Source organism: Triturus cristatus, chromosome 4_1 (genome assembly GCF_964204655.1).
Source record: "Triturus cristatus chromosome 4_1, aTriCri1.1, whole genome shotgun sequence".
Lineage (NCBI taxonomy): Eukaryota > Metazoa > Chordata > Amphibia > Caudata > Salamandridae > Triturus > Triturus cristatus.
The window spans coordinates 202,396,215-202,417,269 of NC_140585.1; the positions used below are offsets into that span (position 1 = coordinate 202,396,215).

The 21,055-nt window shown below is 47.0% G+C and overlaps 1 protein-coding gene across 2 annotated transcripts in view; it reads right to left on the reverse strand.

The window, feature by feature from the left end:
* The window catches only part of LOC146854037 (echinoidin-like), a 147,209-nt gene that overhangs the window by 114,912 nt on the left and 11,242 nt on the right, over window positions 1-21,055 (reverse strand). For both annotated transcript variants that reach the window (XR_014981159.1, XM_085651889.1), the window contains exon 2: window positions 14,331-14,378. Coding sequence is in view for 1 of the 2 variants with exons in the window: in XM_085651889.1 (XP_085508015.1) it covers window positions 14,331-14,378 (48 nt within the window). In the remaining variant the exon portion in view is untranslated. The remainder of the gene's footprint in view (window positions 1-14,330; window positions 14,379-21,055) is intronic.

Sequence of the window (21,055 nt, forward strand, 5' to 3'; positions counted from 1 at the left end):
ACCAGCGTCACGGAGGTGACAGAACACTACCAGCAACTGACCCACAATCAGACTATCTTGAATGCAGACGGAGTGTTGAGGAGGCCAGTGGAGGAGGCCAAGAGGAGCTGGCATGATGTGGAAACCTATTTGGGAAAAAGGGGGTGGTGATGGACAGAGTTTCTGAATGATGCAGAATACTCTTACCAAGTCAAGAGATCATGGTTTTTATCCATCACCGTTTTTTAGCTCACTGCACCATCCCAGCTCAGAACCTGGCTACATGCAAATTAGTCTGTACCTGTCCCAGTGCATGATGGGAACAGGGCAAACCAAACTACCAAGCCAATTCTTATACTGGGAAGGAAACAAGCTTCCGGGGACCGGTTTCTGGCATCACAGCCTTCGTCGGCCCGGCATGCCTGAATCCTGATGGTGCAATGAGCAAGGGACTCACGTCTGAGCATACCCTCCCACACAAAGTGTGGATAAAATCGATTTGGGAAAAAGGGGGTGGTGATGGACAGAGTTTCTGAATGATGCAGAATACTCTTACCAAGTCAAGAGATCATGGTTTTTATGTGGAAACCTAACCAGGCCCAAAGCCACTGCCAATAGAAAGGCAGCAATGGCAGGAGGTAGGAGTCCTGCGCCACAGGAGGAGCTGGAGGAATCGAAGGTCAGTCATCAGTGTGGAGTCTGTGCAAGGAGGTGGGAGTACGGACACAGCTCGAGAGGACCTGACACCACAACAACAGGGTGAGGATCGAACAGGGACTTGGGGGCAGGGGGACGATGGGCACAATGGCACACATGCACAACAATGTATATCACACTGCACAACCACAATTACGACAGGGACATGTCCCCCATCCCCATGGCACACTGTAGCACACACACAGCACATCCCATGCCAATGTCTCATAAAGTGCAACACTGACACTGCAGGGGACATGTTAGATCTGGGGGTCTCTAGTTGGCAGGGTAGGTACCACTGTCCAAGTAGGGACCCTTGCTTCTAGTCAGGGAAAGGGGGATACACTGTTAAGATAACCCCTGCTCACCCTCTAGGTAGCTTGGCCTGAGCAGTCTAGGCTATCAAAGGCAATGTGTAAAGTATTTGTACCAACACTCACAGTAACACAGTGAAAACACCACAGATTTACTCTACACCAGTTTTAGAAAAATAAGGTATCTTTACAACAAAACATACAATCAAAAAGGTTACTTTTAAAGATAGTTCAAGAGTCTGTAGAAAGTACTCCAGGATGTAAAAATCAGTGTCCTGCACAATGCGACTCTCAATGCACAAAATGCAACACTCTCGTGCCCAACAGTACCTGTAGTTGCACTAAGGTTCCCAAAAGCTATAACAATGAAGATGGCAAAGGCGATGCGATACTCCTGAGACCTTGAGGAGGCTTTGCAGTAGCCCTGCTTCACACAGCAGAGGTGGATGCTCCGGCTCCGATCTGAAGGGGGAGGATGCGATGACTTTGCCTTTCGATGCGTAGGTTTCTTAGGGGGAAGCTTCACGCACAGGTACGGTGCGACGCTCTTCGATGTGGCGCGATGCGCGGCGCAGCGTTGACTTCTGGCGCCGCAACCCTCGATGCGCCACGGGACGGGACTCTGCGTCGACGCACGCAGCGATTGGATGCTTTTACGCACCGGCAGTGGTGCGGCTAGCAAACTGGTTCTGCGACGACCTTCGCAGTGTCAGGAATCTTCACGCACCGGGACGATGCTCGACACACTGCGGGGACTCCGGGTGCTGCGATGACGCCGCAATTAAATTCTTCTCGCGCTCTTGCGACTCGCAACCGGATGATGCGACCCTCAAACGGATGATGCGATGGGTACCAGTTACTCTTGTTCACGCTTTCTGCTTTCCAGCTCCCAAACACAGCAAAACGACCTCCTGAGGCCCCAAGACTAGGCAAGCACTCCAAGGCAGGTCAGAACTCCCTCGGCAGAGTTCCAGGGGAGCTGGTGGTGAAGTCCTTTTGTTCCTGGGACTTCTTAACAGGGAGCCAGCTCTCCTCAGGCCCTTGGAGATCAGAATTTAAAAAAGGGGACACAGCAAAGTCCTTCCCCTCTCCTTGGCAGCAAAGCATAACAGCAAGCAGGCAGTCTTCTCTTCTTCAGTTCCTTCCAGCTTTCTCCTTGGCAGAGGTTCCTTCTTAGTTCCACAGTGATTTAAAGTTTTAGGTGTCTGGGGTCCTCTTCTTATACCCCTCCAAGTCTTTGTCTCTCTTTGTTTCAGTGGGGGGATTCCCCTGCTCAAACCGGTTCCTGGGTGTGCTCTGCCCTGGAGCACCTTTCAGAGTGAGGGGCAGGGTCGTTGGATGCTCAGCAGGATTTGGAGCCTTCTTTGTGCTGGCAGAGGCAGAGTCCTCAGCCTGGCCAGCAGGGGGTGGAGCCGGCATTGTGCTGGCAGAGGCAGCCCTATTCAAACCCAGGGGCTACTCCTCCCACCCATCTAGAGCAGATCTCCCTATTCACCCTGCTGCTGGCTCATCCAGACTCCTGGAGCCACCTAGCCCATCACATGACACCAGTCAGCCAATCGGCACACAGGTACACAGGAAGGTTAAACAGGAGACTAGCTACTTTCTAAGAAGTGCTATTCTCACACAGTGAATTTAAAAACCATCTTTCTAAAAAGATGTATAATTAAATTCTGAACACAAAGATACCAAACTTGGATTTTCTATCTTGCCTTTAGGGGAAGATAGGCATGTAAACAGCCTCCTCCATTCTGTCCTATGGGCAAGATAGCCTCTCAGCAGTGAAAATCAACAATGGCTGTAATTCACTACCAGGGCATGTTACACACCTCAGTACATGCCCTACCTTTCAGATACACTGCACCCAGCCCAGGGGGTACCTGGGGCCACCATAGGGATGCCTTACATGTACAGAAAGGGAAGGATAAGGCCTGGTCAGTGGGTGCACTGGCCAGGTCGACATGGCAGTCCTGGACTGCACATAGGCACTGCAAGCAGGCCTAAGACATCATTTTAGCGCTACTCCTGTGGGTGGCACAATCAGTGCTGCAGCCCACTAGTCGCATTTGGACTACCAGCTCTGGCACTCTCAGTGCACTTTACTGTGGCCTTATAGGTAGAACAAATATGCCAAACAGGTATAGCCAATTACATCACAATTTCCCTGGGGAGCACCTGCACTTTGACACTGATCAGCAGTGGCAAAGTGCCCAAAGCATTTATACCAGTAAAAACGACATTCAGCATAGCATCAAAAATACAGGAGGTAGAGGCAAAAAGTCAGGGGTAACCACGCCAAAAGATGCCAGGTCTAACAGGACACAACTGGGTGGGAAGGGTGCTGCCACTGCATTAGTTCTGTCAACACTGCCTCGTTCAAGATAATCCCCTTCCCCGCGGCTCCGTGGTGTCATGGAGCATTATCTCCTATAAATCCTAATTAACATTTAGAATACTAAATAGGTATTGTATACTGTGCATGATTATTTGCATTTTCACTCACTTGTACATATCACTAGTTTCACTTTATCGATAGTTTTCTCGGTAACACAGTGAGTACTGAAAGGATCAGTTATTGTCCTGATGAAGAAGCCCCAGAGCTTCGAAGCATGTTGACTTGATTAGGAGTATCCGCACATTATAAGCAGGACATCTCCGACCCACGCCTTTTAACAGGACCAGCTCAAGTGACCTATTAAAGTTTCTTAGTCCACAGGGGCCAGGTTCTTTTTTTAAATTCACTTTTTCATACACCCATGACCCTTCCTCTCACAACTCCAACACGACACATAGTACTGAAGATCAGTGCTCCTTCATAGTCGCAGGCGGTAGCACGCCCGTCCCGCAGCAGGACGGGAAGACCCCCATAATGAAGCATGACACCAAGGGCCCTTTTGGTGTGTGAGGGGTATTTAAGCAAACACTGTGTGCTTCCAACCAATGTAGGAGACACACCTTTGACAATAGAGAGAAACTCAACCGAAAGAACCCCATCTACAGGTGGATCCTTGTGTTTTGCAAGAACAATGCGCCAACTTAAATGTCTACACCATGTCAACATGCATCTCCCCTTCACATTGCAGAGGGACAAACAACACCTCCAGCAAGTCAGACCAGATAACCCATCAGTGATGCCGGAGACGACCACCACACTTTCAACAGCGACGCCCAACAACAGTCCATGGACATTCCATGCAACTCACTACCAGGGCAGACAAGCTACTTAGAGAAGAACTCAGCCCCTGCAACAGACCACACAGCATGAAGCACCCGCAAGCACGGCTGGCTCACAACTCACCGATCCACACATGGCACCCCAATGCCAGGTGTCAGAATGCCAAAATTAGGTAGCCCAACAGGTGCGGGTGTGGTCCGAACCCATGGAAGGCAAACTAGAACACATACGTGGGTGTCCATTGCCCTTCAGGGACCACCTACTCTCCACAAAGGAGACCCACTCTGCCATAGAGACACATCCAGATGCACATTCCCAGTACAGAACTACGCCCAGGGGCATGCACATATTAGTCAAACACCCATGTTGGCTCTGCATACGACGCCCCAGTCCACTTCCCTTATGAACTGAGTGGGTGACGACAAAGCTACATGTCGAGGCTCTAACCCGCTGCCTGTGGTGACATGTCTGTGTCCACTGTACACTGCACAATGTAATGTCGTATGGCCCAGGGCCCTCATGCATACAACAAGACCACAGGGACACACGCAGATATTATGTCGAACTGGCTACGGTCACGTGCGCCCGGCCCCTTTATTGGCAGGGCCACATGTACAGTCATGCCTGTGCTGGATGTGTGTGGGTGGAATGCAAGCCAGCCCTCAGGGAGTTGTTGGTGCTGGCAACAAATACAACAGTGAACACAATGAATACAGAAATAGACAACACAAGCATTACAGGGAGAACTGCGGAGCATCACGGAGGTAGCCGGAGCAAGTCCAGAGGTCACACAATGAGCAAACAGAAGTGTCCGTGAGTTGCAGGGTGCTGAGTCTGGGCCACCAGAGCTAAGTGCGCTCATGTGAAGAAAATGTCTAGGATTGTGTCCCTTCGGGACATTTCTGATGCAGCTGCAGTGGGGCGGGCGCAACTGCATCATCTTCCAAATAGTCATACCAGGTTTACCACACTGCGTGAGGTGACATTGCTGAGTGAGCTCTCCACAGCACATAACCAAAACAGTAATGGACGATGATTCGTGGTGCAATGAGTTAGTGGCACCCAGAGTGCTGAGCAGGGGATCAGGCAGAAGTTGGCATCTACGACAGGTGCCAGCAACTCCATCAGTCTGCCAGTATGAATGTTTCGACACTGGCAGTTGGCAATTGGCAGTTGGAGTTGGTCCTGGCGGTTGTGGCGTGTGCCTCCTGCGGTAATGCAACATCCGGGCCGGTCTGGGCTTGATTTTCTATGTGAGCCCTAGTGGGCCGCAGTTGAGGCCGGAGGCAGCGGACAGTGCAGGGCCACAGACACATGGCGTTGATGACCCCAAGGCCATCGCCTCAGGGGCCATCCAATATCTCAGAAGGAGGGGTCCCAGACCTGACCAGCAGAGAGTTAGTGGCCCTGGATGCACTGCGGCCAGCACAGGCACCCCGCCACGGTACGGAGACTAGCGGTGCAGTCAGATGGGCCACGCAAGCTGAGCGGGTCCTCATCAATGTCCAAGGTGTATGCGGTGGAGGGTTGCGGGGGACAGTGGAAGGTGTCCTCCTGGGCATGATGCAGAGGGTGAAAGCTGTCCAGAAGCAGCAAATGGAGGTGAAGAATGCCACGGCATTGTTTCTCCACAAAGTCAGTATCACTGAAATTATGGCGACGACAACCCCAAGTCCATGGAGTCAGTCGCCACCAAAGTCCAACCAGAAAGTGTGCACCGGGGCTGAAAGGGGATGCAGTCTGCGTTGAGGCCTGTACAATGACATCAATGACATCAAGTCAGCCATAAATAAATCAAGACTGAATTCAAATTGTGTGTGACCTACTCGACCACAGTGTAGGTCCTGAGGCAGTGGTCAGCATGGGCCCACAGCCACTTGTCGTTGCCTTGCGATGCACAGAGTTATTTGTTGGTAGAGTTTCCTCCTAACTGAACCACGTCTTCCTCTTTCACCTCTCCTTGCGTGCAATGATTCTTAATCTGCCTTTGAATAATCGATGTTCAGTTCCAATTCTGTGACCTACTCGAGTGCAGCGGAGGCCGGGAGCAGTAGTCCGCGTGGTCCCACAGACATGTGTCGTTTGGCTGCTTTGCACATGGTTGCTGCCGCCTGATCGAAGGAGTACGGTGAATTACAGGCTGCCATGAATATATGGCCTCGGACATCATGAAATCATGGCTCAGTTCCAAATGTGTGACCTACTTATCCGTAGTGTAGGCCGAAGGCAGTAGACAGCAGGGAACAACAGACATGTGTCGTAAGAATGCCATGCACAGAGTTGATGGCACCACATCGAAGGAAGTACACTGATATAAAATCTGCAATGAACATATGTACTCTGCCATCGTGTAATCAAGACTCAGTTCCAAATGTGTGACCTACTTGACCGTAGTGTAGGCCGGAGGCAGCAGTAGAGTACGTCAAAGAGAAAGGACTAAAGCAGGCCTGTGTCGTGGAGGCCGTGATGGTCTGAGGAGGCTGCCTCGGGCTTGGAGCTTGTGCCGGCACGTGGTGCCCCCTCCTTGACACATGCCGGCGTCGGCAGGTGATCAGTGTAGCCTGGCTGCTCAGGGGCTGGCCTGACGAGTTCGGGGTCCAACGGGCCGAGTTACGGCAGGCGCACGGGATCGCAGGCAACTCCGCTCACGAGGACGGCGTCAGCCTCATGGCAGGGTGGGAGGCGCCGCCCTGGCAGAGACGTTGGGCATTCCGGAAGAGGACCACGCCCAGGGCTACGTGCTTTTTATTCACACCCCTACGCTGGCCTGGCACACACCGGGCCATCCCACTCCGCTCACGCTTACGGGGGAAACGTAACAGGCAACATTTCCGTGAACACCCCCACTGGCTGGGGTGACATTGTTGCGTCCACTACACACCATACACCAGCGGTGTATGCCGCCATGGATATGGGTGTGTTCTGCATACTGCGGTCTGTCCAGCACATTTCCGCCACTCTTGGCATTGCGTGCTTTCCAAATCATGGTTCTCCTGCCTCCTTCACATATGCCTGGTTCACACTTTTCCCCACATTCTGCTATTGTGTGGCTGAGGTGCCATGCCGTTGATGGCTCATGTTCACGGCTTGCCCTGGTTACCATTGTAAGTTGTTCTATCGTGTCTGGTGGGTGGACATGTTGTTTTGCATGTTGTTTGTGATTTTGTGACGTGTACTTTGCCAGAGAGTGAGTTGCATGGTTGTGGAGTTGAGGTGTTTTGGGGTGTTCATGAACTTGCCAAGGGGCGGTGCATTTCTCTTGGTGCCACCCTGGGAACGCTGGTTAATGATGGACTGTCAGAGGATGAAGGAATCATGTACACTGGCTGGGTATTTGGAGACGACATTGGTGGAAATTCCACGGTGTTCGGAGGTTGCCTTCACATTGATGTGAAACGTGTGCTTTCTGTTGCAGTGATTGTGTGCTGTGTCACCAGGGGGCACAGGTATGACATGTGTGCAGTGGATTGCCCCCCACATGTGTGTGCATCCAGCTATGGCCTTGCTTGGTCTCCAGCGGATCCTGTGCATTGTGGTGGACGTATAGGTACTGGGGTACCAGGCTGATGATGGCATCCAGGACAGGTGTGAGGGACTTGGATGTGGCTGGCTGTGAGACTCCTCCGACTCTGGTGGGTGTTGTTTGGGGGCTACCAGAGGCCAACAGTTGCAGCACAGCCAGCAGCTTTGTGTGGGTGGGATGTTGGTTGTCGCTGTGTTGGTGCCATCGGCCTGTTGGCCGATGATGGTCATGATGCGTCGGATGGTTGTCCTTTTGAGCCTGCAGTAGGCAATGACATTGTCAGGTGTTGGGTCTGTGAGGCTGGTGCGTTTCCTGGGGCTCCGCTGTCTTTCTCTGCACTGTCTCTGTGGTGGTCCGGTGGGGGTTCTGGGTGGGGGTTGAGGTCCTGGGGGTGGTGGCGGTGGTTGTTGTGGCCCTCTTGGGTGTCCAGGCCACATGATCAGTGGCTCCATGGCATGTGTTGCCCTTCAGGTGTAGCTCTGGGCTGGGCTCCCTTTTGTGGTGCAGGCTGTCGTCCGACTTTGCACCAGGTCAGAGCAGGTGTTTGTTTCCTGGTGCTAACGCGCCTTATCGCCTGTTTTGTGTTCCTATCGCCTGTTTTGTGTTCTTATCGCCGATCAGGCTGGTTGTTTAGAATGTTGAGGAGTGGTGTTGTCGCGGTTTTTCAAACGGGATCGCCTACTCTGCATCTCATTAGCGATAGTTGCGGGGGTCATCTGTGGTTATGTTTTTTGCAGCTGCTATCGCAGGTAAACTGGTGCTGTGGGCTGTTAACAACAGATTGTGAATAGGGTGATACATTTATTGCGCATTTGGCTGCGATAAAGAGCCATTAACTCAATGATAGCTCCTTGAGAATATGCCCCATAGAGTGGCACTAAAGCAGCCTCTCTGTATTTCACTTGAATGAGCTGCCCTCAGAACAGTACAAGTTTGTGGCTGCCCGGGGTGTAGCGCATTCTTTCTAATATGGTGCCTATGTTGCATCCTGCACACCTTTAGTGAGGTGTGCCAGGGCACAAATAGGGAAAGTGTGCTGTATACTTAATACGGCCCTGGTGTGGAAATGCATTGTCATTAACAGATAGCACATTTTTATGAGTTAAAAAAATATGCTTTATTTCTGCTTTTCTATTTGGTGGTATCTTTTGAAATAAATTTGTAATTGATAAGAGGTATTTAAATTGTTTTGCATATTAAATAAATAAGGAGATTTCTTACAGCCTTTACTTTCACTTCTTGGATCCCAACAAGAAAGTCAGCCAGGCCACTTTCAGAAAATCCTCCCACTTTGCAGCCAGATAAATGAAAAAAAAAACAATTTCTGACTAATCATTGACTTATCAGAAGTCATAGCCTGACATTTGACCTTTGTCACTAAATTCACAGTGCCTATGACAAGATAAAGACAACATTTTAAAGTATATGTATTGCTCATGCCCCTTTTGAACTCCAGCATGGTTACGTTTGGGTGTGTTACAGCCCCCCCAGACACCTACTTCCAATGCCTAAACTTCAGACTGCACTCCACCGTTCTCTCCCAAGCATCTTCATTTAAAGAGTCTCTCTTCCTCTTCGTTATAACTATCAATAGTACAGCAGGTGCATTGGTACCAGGGCTCAGGGTGTAGGAGGGCCCCTGGACTCAAAGTATACCTGTTTTCTACTAACAAACCAGGAGATGAGAGACTACTTTCCCTGCTTGCATTAGGGCACATGTTGCAATTGCTTTGCCATAGCCCCTCTTGTCTCCCTTTTGGTAGACTTCTTTTTTGGCTCTCAATGTAAGTGGTCCATTCTGTTCCGATCCCCTTGCAAACTACTGTTTGCACAGGAATGTGTTTTGAGGTATTTACCATATGCCTCGCTATTTTCTCCAGGAACATTTCAGCAGTTGAAATCTGTCAAGTTCTATCGGGGGAAAAGGGCTGGTAAACAGGAGGGGAAGCGTCGCCCCCACTAAATGAAATACTCCCAGGAAATGCCCCAGGGATGGAAACAAATGGTATAAAGTTAGTTTATTACCATTTTATTTTTCACTAACCCACATCCCGGCTTGAGTGTCAGGACGGGTCAGGAGTGGCAGCAGCAAGGAGGATTGGTGAACTGGCCACTTAAGTTTAAAGTGCACATGCCACTTTGGTTGGCTATCTTGTGACGGGCAGCTAGGCATGTGCACTTTACACCTCGCTAACCCAGCTGTTTCATTCAGCAGGGTTGAGGACAAGCACAGCCCTCCAGTGCCTTTGGGGGCACTGACAGAGCCCCCTCCACCAAATCCTGGCACTTCTTTCATGCTAGTTAACAGCAAGAGAACAGCTCCAGGATTGATTAGGGGAGTTGTCTGGTGCCCCTGCTGGCGGGGAGAAGAACACCTAGACTGTAGCAAAGAGGATATGCAGCAAGGTTAGTGACTATTTTACTTACTTTGTTTGAATTTCTATGTGCTAATGTGCTCTAAATCGCATAACAAGGGCAAGGTGACAGAGCATTTACCTGCCTGAGACACCAGACACTAGCGCACAGTCTACGCAGCGCTTCTTCGCAATTTTAGAAACTCCTGTTATTACATTTGCTTTTGTGATAATTTCTTTTTCCTTGATTTTAATTGAGCCACGCTCCTCATACCTGCACTTTAAAACTGTTTATCACCGCTGTTTGGCGGGTTCTGTCCTTGGGGGAAGCGTGGGGGACCTGTGGAGGCCATTTTGGCTTGGGAACTGCTGGGACATTATCGGGCGCCATATTGTGGGAGTAGGCGGGCAGCCTATGCGCGGCCGGGGCATTTAAGCCGGGCAGTTGCACGGGTCAGCTGGACAAGGGCAAGGTGACAGAGCATTTACCTGCCTGAGACACCAGACACTAGCGCACAGTCTACGCAGCGCTTCTTCGCAATTTTAGAAACTCCTGTTATTACATTTGCTTTTGTGATAATTTCTTTTTCCTTGATTTTAATTGAGCTACGCTCCTCATACCTGCACTTTAAAACTGTTCATCACCGCTGTTTGGCGGGTTCTGTCCTTGGGGGAAGCGTGGGGGACCTGTGGAGGCCATTTTGGCTTGGGAACTGCTGGGACATTATCGGGCGCCATATTGTGGGAGTAGGCGGGCAGCCTATGCGCGGCCGGGGCATTTAAGCCAGCCATTTATACGCGCAGCGGTGACGCGCAGTGGTGGGCGCCCTCCCGGCGCGGAGTCGCGCCAAAGTCCTGCCCGTCTGCGCTCGTCCGCGCCTCGGCAGGGCTAGGGCAGGCCACTCTAGAGGGAGATCATGCTTTCAGCGAACTATCTACGTAGTTGCAGGAATAGGGTGAGTGGCTGTGTACATGGGGATCTCGACCCTCTCTCTGGCCCTGTGCAGTGCGCCGGGTGCAAGTTTGAGCTTCCATTGCCAATGCCTATTAGGGCTCTACAGCCCCCACCCTGCGTCACTACTGTGGTAGACCGCTCAGTGGTCTCCCATCGGCAAACCTTATTTAAAATATTCCACCTAAATGTAAGATCTTTGGTCTGCCACTATTTAGATGTGTTTACATTACTCACTGATGAAAGCCCTGATATATTTTTCATTACCGAAACTTGGTTGCATGACAACGCTACGGCGGCGATAAATCTTGCCTTGCCTACGGATTACACTATGTACACTCTACACCGTAATTCGAGAGGTGGCGGGATTGCGGCCGTGGTTAAGACATGCTATCCTTGTTTATGGAATACCGTGAGTATAGCGGGTTGTGAAAGTGCTCACTTTGCTATTTCAATGACCCCTCAATTTACCTTTTCTGGTCTGGTAATTTAAAGACCCCCTGGTCCTGATGAGGCCTTTCGAACAGCCCTTCCAGAGGTGATCTCCTCTTTAGCCCTTAGATCAGCTAATTTCAGCATCATAGGTGATCTTAACCTCCATATGGATGCTCCTCAATCCTCTGCGGTGTGCAGTTTTCTCGCAGATCTTGAGGCACTACGATTACATCAGCAAATTAGCGGTCAGATTCACATTGGGGGTCATCTTTTGGACCCCTTCTTTACGAATCTGGATAATGCGAAGGCATTGCCGCCTAAGCCGATAATTTGGACAGATCACTCCTTGATTGAAATCCAGATCACTTCGGCTGCCGTCCTTGGAGGAATTTGAATCTGGAGCATTTCCACCAGCTATTGTTACAACATATACCAGAACATCCTATTGATGTTACCTCCGGATATGATCATTTTTGCAAATGGCTGACCCAGGCTTTAGATACCTTAATACCAGCAGGTTGGAGTAAGACCAGGCCTGGCCATTCCAGCCCATGGTATGATGAATCTCTTAGGCTTCTTAAGGTCGCCTGTAAAAGGGCAGAAAGAGCCTGGCGCAAGGCATATGACCCTTTTCTTAAACAAAGATATCAGGCCACCATTAAGTCATATCATCGGGCTATTTGCAAAGCACGGGCTGCTTTCTACTCCTCAGAATTTAAGAATTGTGCAAACCCAACCAAATTAATTTTTAAGGTTCTCAAAGACTTAACTAATGTGAAAACCGCAGGGTTGGGGCATGGCTCTCTGGCTTATTGTGAAGAGCTGGCATCTTTTTTCGTGGAAAAAGTGGATGCGATTTACAGGTCTTTTCCCTCTTTCACTACATCCATTAACAATGTTGAGTCTATGTATTCCATCTCTAGTCCATTGTTAGTGCTTCCCGTGCCATCTCAGGAAGAGTTTGACTCCTTATTTGTGAGGGTCAAATCGGGTTCCCCGGTGGACCCTTTGAGACTTGCACAATTTAGGGAATCTGCTGAGATTTGTCTTCCTCTTCTTCACGATCTTATCAGGCTATCTCTGACTTCTGGGACGGTACCTATAAAATGGTAGCAAGCCATGGTTATGCCGATACTGAAAAAGTCTACGTTAGATCCAACTAAACCAGAACATTATCGGCCCATTTCTTTGCTTCCATGGATTTCTAAGATTGCTGAGGCCCACGTCAACAATATTCTATCTGTTCATCTTTTAAACTCAGGCATTCTTCATCCTTCCCAGAATGGTTTTAGAGCAGGCCACAGCACCGAGACAGCTCTGTTGGCCATGGTTGAGCACTTACGGAGGTTGGTAGACTCTGGGCAGACGGCGGCACTGATCCTTCTGGATCTTAGTGCCGCCTTCGACACTGTTTCCCATCCGATTCTGCTCCAGAGATTAAGAGAAGCCTGAGTGGAGGGTACTGCTCTGGACTGGTTTCACTCATTCTTGGCTGAGCGTAATTTTAAGGTGTGTATACCTCCTTATGAGTCCACTCCTCGCCTTATCTCCCAAGGAGTCCCGCAGGGTTCGGCACTTAGTCCGACCCTGTTCAACTTGTATGTACGACCACTGATGGGGGTTGCCAACAAATGGGGCCTAACCATGGTGTCATATGCTGATGACACACAATTAGCGGTCGTACTAAATGGAAATACTGCGCTGAATGCATCTAATTTTCAGAGAGCCCTTAAGGAGGTAGCAAGCTGGATTACGGATTACCGTCTCCAACTTAATGCCTCTAAAACTGAGGTTTTAGTATTGGGCAAAGAAGCTCACCTTTGGGGAGACGATTGGTGGCCGTCAGAGCTTGGTCAAACCCCCATTCCGGTGACTCAGGTGAAGAATCTTGGGGTTCTGCTGGATGCTAATTTATCATTTACCCCTCACACAAAAAAAGTTGTGGGTACCTGTTTTGGGGTCCTTCAGAGTCTTAGGCCCATTTTTAAGTTTTTTGATGCCTCTACTAGGCAATTAATAGTTCAGGCTCTGATTCTTTCTAGACTAGACTATGCTAGTGCGCTTTTATTGGGCTCTAATCAAGCAGAACTTACACGTCTTCAGCGTGTGCAAAATGCGGCTGCCAGAATGTTGATTGGTCTGCCTAAGTTTTGTTCAGTTAGGCTCTCTGATCTTCATTGGCTGCCTGTTAGGCAGAGGATAAAATTCAAAGTATTGTGCCTCGTTTTTAAAATCTTGAAACTTGCTTCCCCTCCTATTCTAGCTCAGACCATTTCCTATTATATCCCTGCTAGAGCACTACGTTCAACGGGTCAATTTTTGGTTAAGGTTCCCCGTTTTAAAAAAGCTAGAGTGGGCGGCCGCTCATTTGGTGTTTTGGCAGCCAGTCTCTGGAACACACTGCCTTTTAGTATCCGTTCTATCTCTGACTTGCTGCCTTTCAGAAAGGCTGTGAAAACATTTTTGTTTCCTTTGGCGTAATGATCTTTGCTGTAACTTTGTGTCTGGTGTTGTGTTGCTTGTTCTTGTATAGCGCCGGGACGCCGCTTGGCTGTGGCATCTGTGCGCTTTATAAATATAAAATAACATAACATAACATAACATATATGTTGATATTTGCAAGATATCTCAATTAAAATGTTTAATGTCCCAACCCCTTATCTTTCCTTCGTGGAGCTCTTCTAGGAAAACATGAATATGCAAGCTTTTCACTTCTCACTATTGTGTCATTCCAGAATTAAAACAAAATATATGCAAAGTCCCCTCAGGCAGAATACAATTTGGAAATGTGATTGTGAATTATTACACTATTGGATTAATAAAATAGCTACATGGGTAATCATTACATATAGAACAATGCAACTAGTAACACTTTATCTTACGAAAAACATTAATCACAAACCTTCTATGATCGAGAAGAGCAGCAGAATTCCGAATATATTCATGGTTTCTGAAAACGAATAAAATTAGGCGTTTTTAGTCATTTCCTTCTGACTTGCTCAGGAAGGTTCATAAAGTGGGTAAATATATTTTAGTCAGCCTTCACCACATATTAACAAAGGAAAAACATGCAAAGCAGGGTTAGGCTGCTATATTTTCTTTCGAACCAACAATATTTCTAGAGCAAAATCTAAACCCAAAGGAAGCTAAATGGAGGCGTATTGAGAAGTAGCCAAGTGCCTGAAAGGATGGGTTTGTTTATCTTTTCAAGTGACTAGATCTTACTGAATGAGGAACCGGCAAGGACCTCAATCTCCTTATGTAGTTTAGAGGTTGACGTGGACAGGGATTGAGAGATGGCTAGGAGGTAAAACACTTTTCTAGGAGGGAGATTGTCTTTTGCTCCAAAGGGAAAGGTGTGGAATGACTAGTGCTTGTGAAGCTGAATTGACTACAGTACATGTGAGATTGTCTGCTGGCTGTCCAAGAAGATGATTGTCATGGGATAGCTTCATGGAAACAGTTGTGGTTTTTAGATGGACATAGAATTCTGTGTGTGGGTTGAAAGTCAGTAATGGTATTATTGATTGAACAAAGCGATTGTAAGCTTTATAGCCCCTTCAACTAGAGAACCAGGACGTCAGCTCAACCATTGGGTTTCACTTGTACAACTTGCACCACTTGTAAATTGGGCATAAATAAAATCACCTTGTTCAAATATACCACCAAATCAGGATCACAAAATAAGACGTTTTATAAATTGTCAGACCTAGTATGTAATTTATGTGATTATCTGTGGTTGTGACCAAGATCTATTTTAAGTTTATTGTTGAAGTTAGTTGAGAACATAAACATTTCACTGAATAAAACTATAAATCAATATAACAACATAAAAATATGTATCTCAAACATTCCAGAGACCATGCAGCTTGTTTCTTGCTAATGTACATTTGTAGAGCAAGTTAATGAATTCAAACTGGTCCAATATTTGTTCAAAATAGGAAAAACTGAACAAATCCCGGGAAGATGAAAACTACCATTTAACTTTGATCTTTACATACATCCTGCCACAGAATTTCTTTAAAATGATTTCATATTTAAGAACCGGTGGGGTATATAGGCCTTTCTCAAAGATTAAACATTTCCAGATAACACTGTCTACAATGGGTTAAGTGAATTAACGAGGTTCCTTCTTGGGCAATCACTGCCTGGCAGCCGATCAACATGATCATAGCTTTTAGTAGTACAGGAGGTCCTGGGGCAAGTTCAAGAAGCTGGAGTAGTGTTTGTGCATGAGCTTGGCCATGTGGACTTTTTCTGCAGTAGATGCAAACCAGGTCATATTTTTCAAAATTTGAGTGGCCCCTGGCAAGTCATTAATTTTATGCAAATAGGCTAAAACACTGTGGTCATCTGTTCACCATGAATATGACCCGGACCCATTTTATGGAGATCACGCAACCCAGGGATTCTTGGTAATGGCCACTGCCAAGAATGTCATAGATTCACAGTTTAACTGCAGGTTGCTGGGGTTAAGGCACACTGTAATAGAATCCCTGCACATACTGATGCCTCTGCCATTGATGATTCTCTTTAGTAGTTGCACTTGCTGCTTATGCCGCTGAGTTCTTGTGGACAATGTGTATAATATATGATAATAGTTAGCTCAATGGCAGCACTTATGGGTAAAGAGATGTCGAAGAGAGAAATAAAACTCTACACAACAAGACAGTCAAACATATTTGCTATTTATGTAAATACGTAATCAAGTTAATCAAGAAAAGTGCGTGGTGTCCCAAGTAAACATAGAACCTACGTATCAAAAGGTGACGGTTTGTGACATAAAATAGGTTTCAAATTATACAAATATGACCATAGCATTTTAATTACCTGTACTATTTTTTATGCGGTAAAAGTCTAGTAAGAATAACTCAGAAAAATAAGAGGCAGAATCCGTGGTATTTGAGGTTATAAAAGGGAATTTATTCCTTACAAAGGAATGATGGTTCGAACCAGGCAATCGAGTTCCGTCACCACGAAGGTTCAGGAAGGGATCAGCAATACATTATTGACAAGTTGTCATATTTATATTGAAGTGCATTACAGTAAAGACAGATGCAGGAGGCGTAACAGTTGATAAGAATACACATACGTAATGAAAAGGCGTTACAATAGGCGTGCATAGAGGCGTATACTAAAAACGTCATTATGATGATGACACAAGTGGGTGGATCCATAAGAGAATCCTGCAAAGTCAGAGGAAATACATGGCAGAGATGCGCGCGCAGCCGCATGACGTGTGATTGACGTGTAACTAGAGGGTGAAGGGAACTTGACATTTAGCCCTACGTGAGGAGACAGAAGTCTGGGGTGTCAGGACAACCTAGTCCTAAATCATATCTAATATCTTGTGTTTAAGGAACTATATTATCTGGAAAGAAAGGTCTTCTCGGACAGATCCTATTCTATACTGACTGCTAGTGCGTGTACAAGCGTCTAAGTGTCTACATGAGATGCGAGGGGGCATGGGCCTACCATGGTAACGAAAGTCATGAATTACTTGCATGGAGACAGTAAGGCCGGGCCCTTTGCTCTGCAGCTGGGGGATGTTTACCTAAGCTACTAGACAGGAATGCATTTCTTGAAGAGCGGAGCAGATAACTTGAAGGCTGAATACAGTTTTGGCAGGCAACAGGCCGGGCTAAGCACCGTTAGCCGCGCAGGAAGTAAGACAAAGTTCATGGATACAGATGCAGGTCCAGGCTGGAGCATTCAGAGGCAGAAGCAGAAAAAGCTCGATGGCAGAATTCAGGGCCTACATTGCCAGAGCTGGAAAACGTGAAAAGTATACCATATAAAGACGGTGGCAAGGCATACTTAGGAACGGAATATCTGACCCATTCATGGCAGATCTGAAAGAGGACATATTAACGTTGGACACAATTGTATTTGCGTCTTCATAGCTTGAAGTGGAGGGAACATACATGTACTTGTAGCATGTACATGGAGCCGTTGGGGTCTAGATAGGGGACACAATTGACCATAAAAATTCATATTTCCTCATTCCCTCCTTGTCCCCTACGGACCCTCATGAAATATCGATCTTCAGGAATCCATCAATCTGTTCATGTAACATCATTTGCTCTTCTTTCTTCTTCCGGGATCTTGAATGAAAACTTGAACGAGGAATACACGATGTGGCACACAGGCCGCAAATCGCTGGTCCACATTGTAGACATAGGCAACAACTGAATACTATGAGAAAGCCAATACCTAGGAAGGATAGGACTTTCCATCCCCAGGCTGACAATATGCTCCAGAACCAACCGGACCATGTCCAGGTGCCTGGATTCTGATGTATCTGGCTTGCAATCTTATGAAGACGAGTTATGGCTTTATATACGGATGGCGCGTTTTCTGGGATGAAAACACAGCAACTTGATCCGATGACCCTACAAGCTCCGCCCCTATCTGCTAGGATGACGTCAAGGACAAGACGATTTTGGAGAACAACAATCCGCATCGCAGACTGCTCCTCTGTTAAGTTGCCTAGGGCAGAGGTAGTTTCATTCACTACTGCTTCAAGGGTTCTGGTTAATCTACGTATCAGTTTACTGTTTGAGACAACACCTATGTAAGGAAAGAGACCTTTATTGAAGTCTGTATATTGTTCCCATGCTGTTTCGGTGTAGTCAACAATCGGGATATCTCTCTGGGGTCTATGGTGTACTAGATTGGTATTTCTATGATAATCGGGAGGGGCTAGGAAAACAGGTGGCAAAAGGAATGCAATGTAGCAGGTACCATCCCAGTCTGGAGGTAGGCGTATATATGCGGTATGACCACATATGAAGTAGGAATGACGGGAAGCTCTAAATGTAGACTTGCCTTTATCACTGAATTCGATCACAGTAGTACATTTACTATGACCCAGGTGTACTGAACGATTCTTTCTTACACAGAATTCACCTTTGACTGGTAATACGGACATAGCAGGCAAGACTAGTGTAGCTTCAGATTCAACATTCAGAATCATGAAGTTAAGTGTAAAATTACCTAATCCATATACTTCATTTTCTAGATCAGTTCCTGTTCTTTTGGAAAGTCCCTCCTTGTTAGGATAACAGGCTTTAAGCAAAACTAAGTTCAGGTTTCCCCATACCCAGTTGCTCTGGTAAACTACAGTGTTTGAATCTAAAGAGTTGATCAAACTAAACCATGCTCCACAGGAACCATTGTGTGTAAATGGGTACGGAAAGAGAAGTAGAACTCCTTTGTATTTCTGATAGGGAGGGAGTCGGCCACATATCCAACAATTGGTAGCATTGCTGGTCTGATGGGAATGATGTAACATACTAATAAATGTGTTGTTGCGCAGCGCAAATCTATAGGACAACTCATGTGGAGGTAGTTCACTAAAAGAATGTTCGGCAGTAACATTGTAAGCACGCTTGAAAATAGGATAGTACATGTGTAACAGTATACTTGCAGCAATAATAAAAAGACATAGAAAAAACATAATCAACAATGTCACTATACAGTGACTATGGAGTGATTTACAGTATGCATGTTTCTTGAGCCGTTTCTGTCTATTTTTCTCTCTAATTCGGTCTAGAGGATACATGTCAAAGACTTAATTCAACCGATTCACCTTGGAGAGGACTTAAACAATCGAATTGTCTGACTTGCTAGACCTTAGTTTCAGTTTGTATTCCTGTGTTTCGGTCCTTTCAACCAGGGGGAGTTTTGAATCAGTCTCTGGAAGGGGGCAGGGTTGAGAGTTCAGATCAGACGGTAGTCCATGAAATTTCTTGATATGACTCGAGTGTAACCAACCCTTGCGACCCTCGACCTTCACTGCTGTCCTCGTCGTTAGAAGAACCAGCTTCGGTTGTTGCCAACGAGGCTCCAGCGGGCTCCTCCTGTCGAAGTTTCTCACGAGAACTAGATCTCCAGGAACCACTTCATGGGGCTTTACCTCGGTGTTGTCGGGAAAGGCTGCAGCTACCTGTGAACGGCAAGATTGTAGTGCAGACATCAAGGAAGCAAGGTAATCTGTCAGCATATTACAATCAACATCAGTTATTTTACGAGGTATAGGCGTCCCCCACATATTTGGTGGCCTACCGAAGACCACCTCGTACGGGGATAGCCCTGTGCGAGAATGTGCTACCATTCTCATGTAAAATAGTGCAACTGGTAAGGCTACTATCCAGTCGACGCCTTTCTCTCTACATATTTTAGAAAGTCGTATTTTCAGGGTCTGATTATGACGTTCCACGAGACCTGCTGCCTCGGGATGTCGGACACAGTGGAATTTCCATTGATAGCCTAACAAGAGTGAAATGTGTTTCATTAGCTCGGATGAGAACGGCTGGCCATTATCTGAATACACGATACTGGGCAAACCATACCGTGGGAAGAATTCACGAACTAATTGTTTGGCAGTAGTCGGGGCAGTGTAATCTGAGACGGGATATGCCTCTGTCCAACGGGAAAGAGTGCATACAACTACGAGGACGTATTTGAATCCTCAACATCGTTCCATCTGGATATAATCCATCTGGAGGACTTCAAAAGGGTGATCGGGAGGTTGAAATCCACCCTGTTCTACAGGTACGCCTTTACCTGGATTGAACTGACAACATATCATACAAGTTTGGACTTTCTGTTTGGCTGCAGCTCGTAAGTGTTTGTTGAACTAAATGTGTTGAATACTGTCTAACATAGCTTTTTCTCCGAGATGTGCTGGACTATGTATTGTGTTAATGATAACTTGAACCATTGAGTCGGGGAGAAACCATATAGATTTTCCCTTCGTCATCCATCCCTGATCTGTTTGGATCCCTCCTAATTCAATCCATTTCTTTATTTCTTCTGGCGTAGCATGTGTCTGTATGTCAATTACATCAAGGGCGGGATCCTTAACTGTCATGCAGTGTGTCGGCGTCGGAACTATTGTCTTTGTCAAGTCAGTTGCATGAGTCCGATTCTGTGCTGTTTGCTTAGCTGTTCGGTCTGCTAGGTCGTTACCCTGGGAAATAATATCGGTGACTTTTGTATGGGCTTTGCACTTCATGATAGATATTGAAGTAGGTAGATGTATTGCATCTAACAGAGCTTGAATGAGGGGACCGTGTTGAATGTTGGCACCGTGAGAATTCAAATAACCCTTCTCTCGCCAAAGAACTCCGAAGTCGTGTACAACTCCGAATGCATAACGTGAATCTGTGTATATGTTAACTTTTCTATTCTTGGCTTGAATACAGGCTTGTGTCAGAGCAATAAGTTCTGCTGCTTGAGCTGATAATGTGTCAATACAATTTGTTTCAATGACTTCGGTGTCTGTCGTGACTGCATAAGCGGCCACTAACTTTCCTGTACTTGTTCTCATACATGAACCATCTACATAAAGTGTCAGGTCTGGGTCTGGTAATGGAACGTCTGTCAAGTCTTGTCTGGGTTTCGTCGTAATAGTGATGACTTCAATACAATCATGCGCCAGTGGGTCTGTTCCACTTAATGGCAAAAGTGTGGCAGGATTTAATGTACTACAACGTCTGATTTCTATGTGTGGCTGAAACAATGTGAGTTCGTAACCTGTCAGTCGTGCTATAGTCAAGTGTTGTGTTTGTGTCCGATTCAAGAGAACCTCTACTGCGTGTGGTACTTGTACTGTCAATTGAT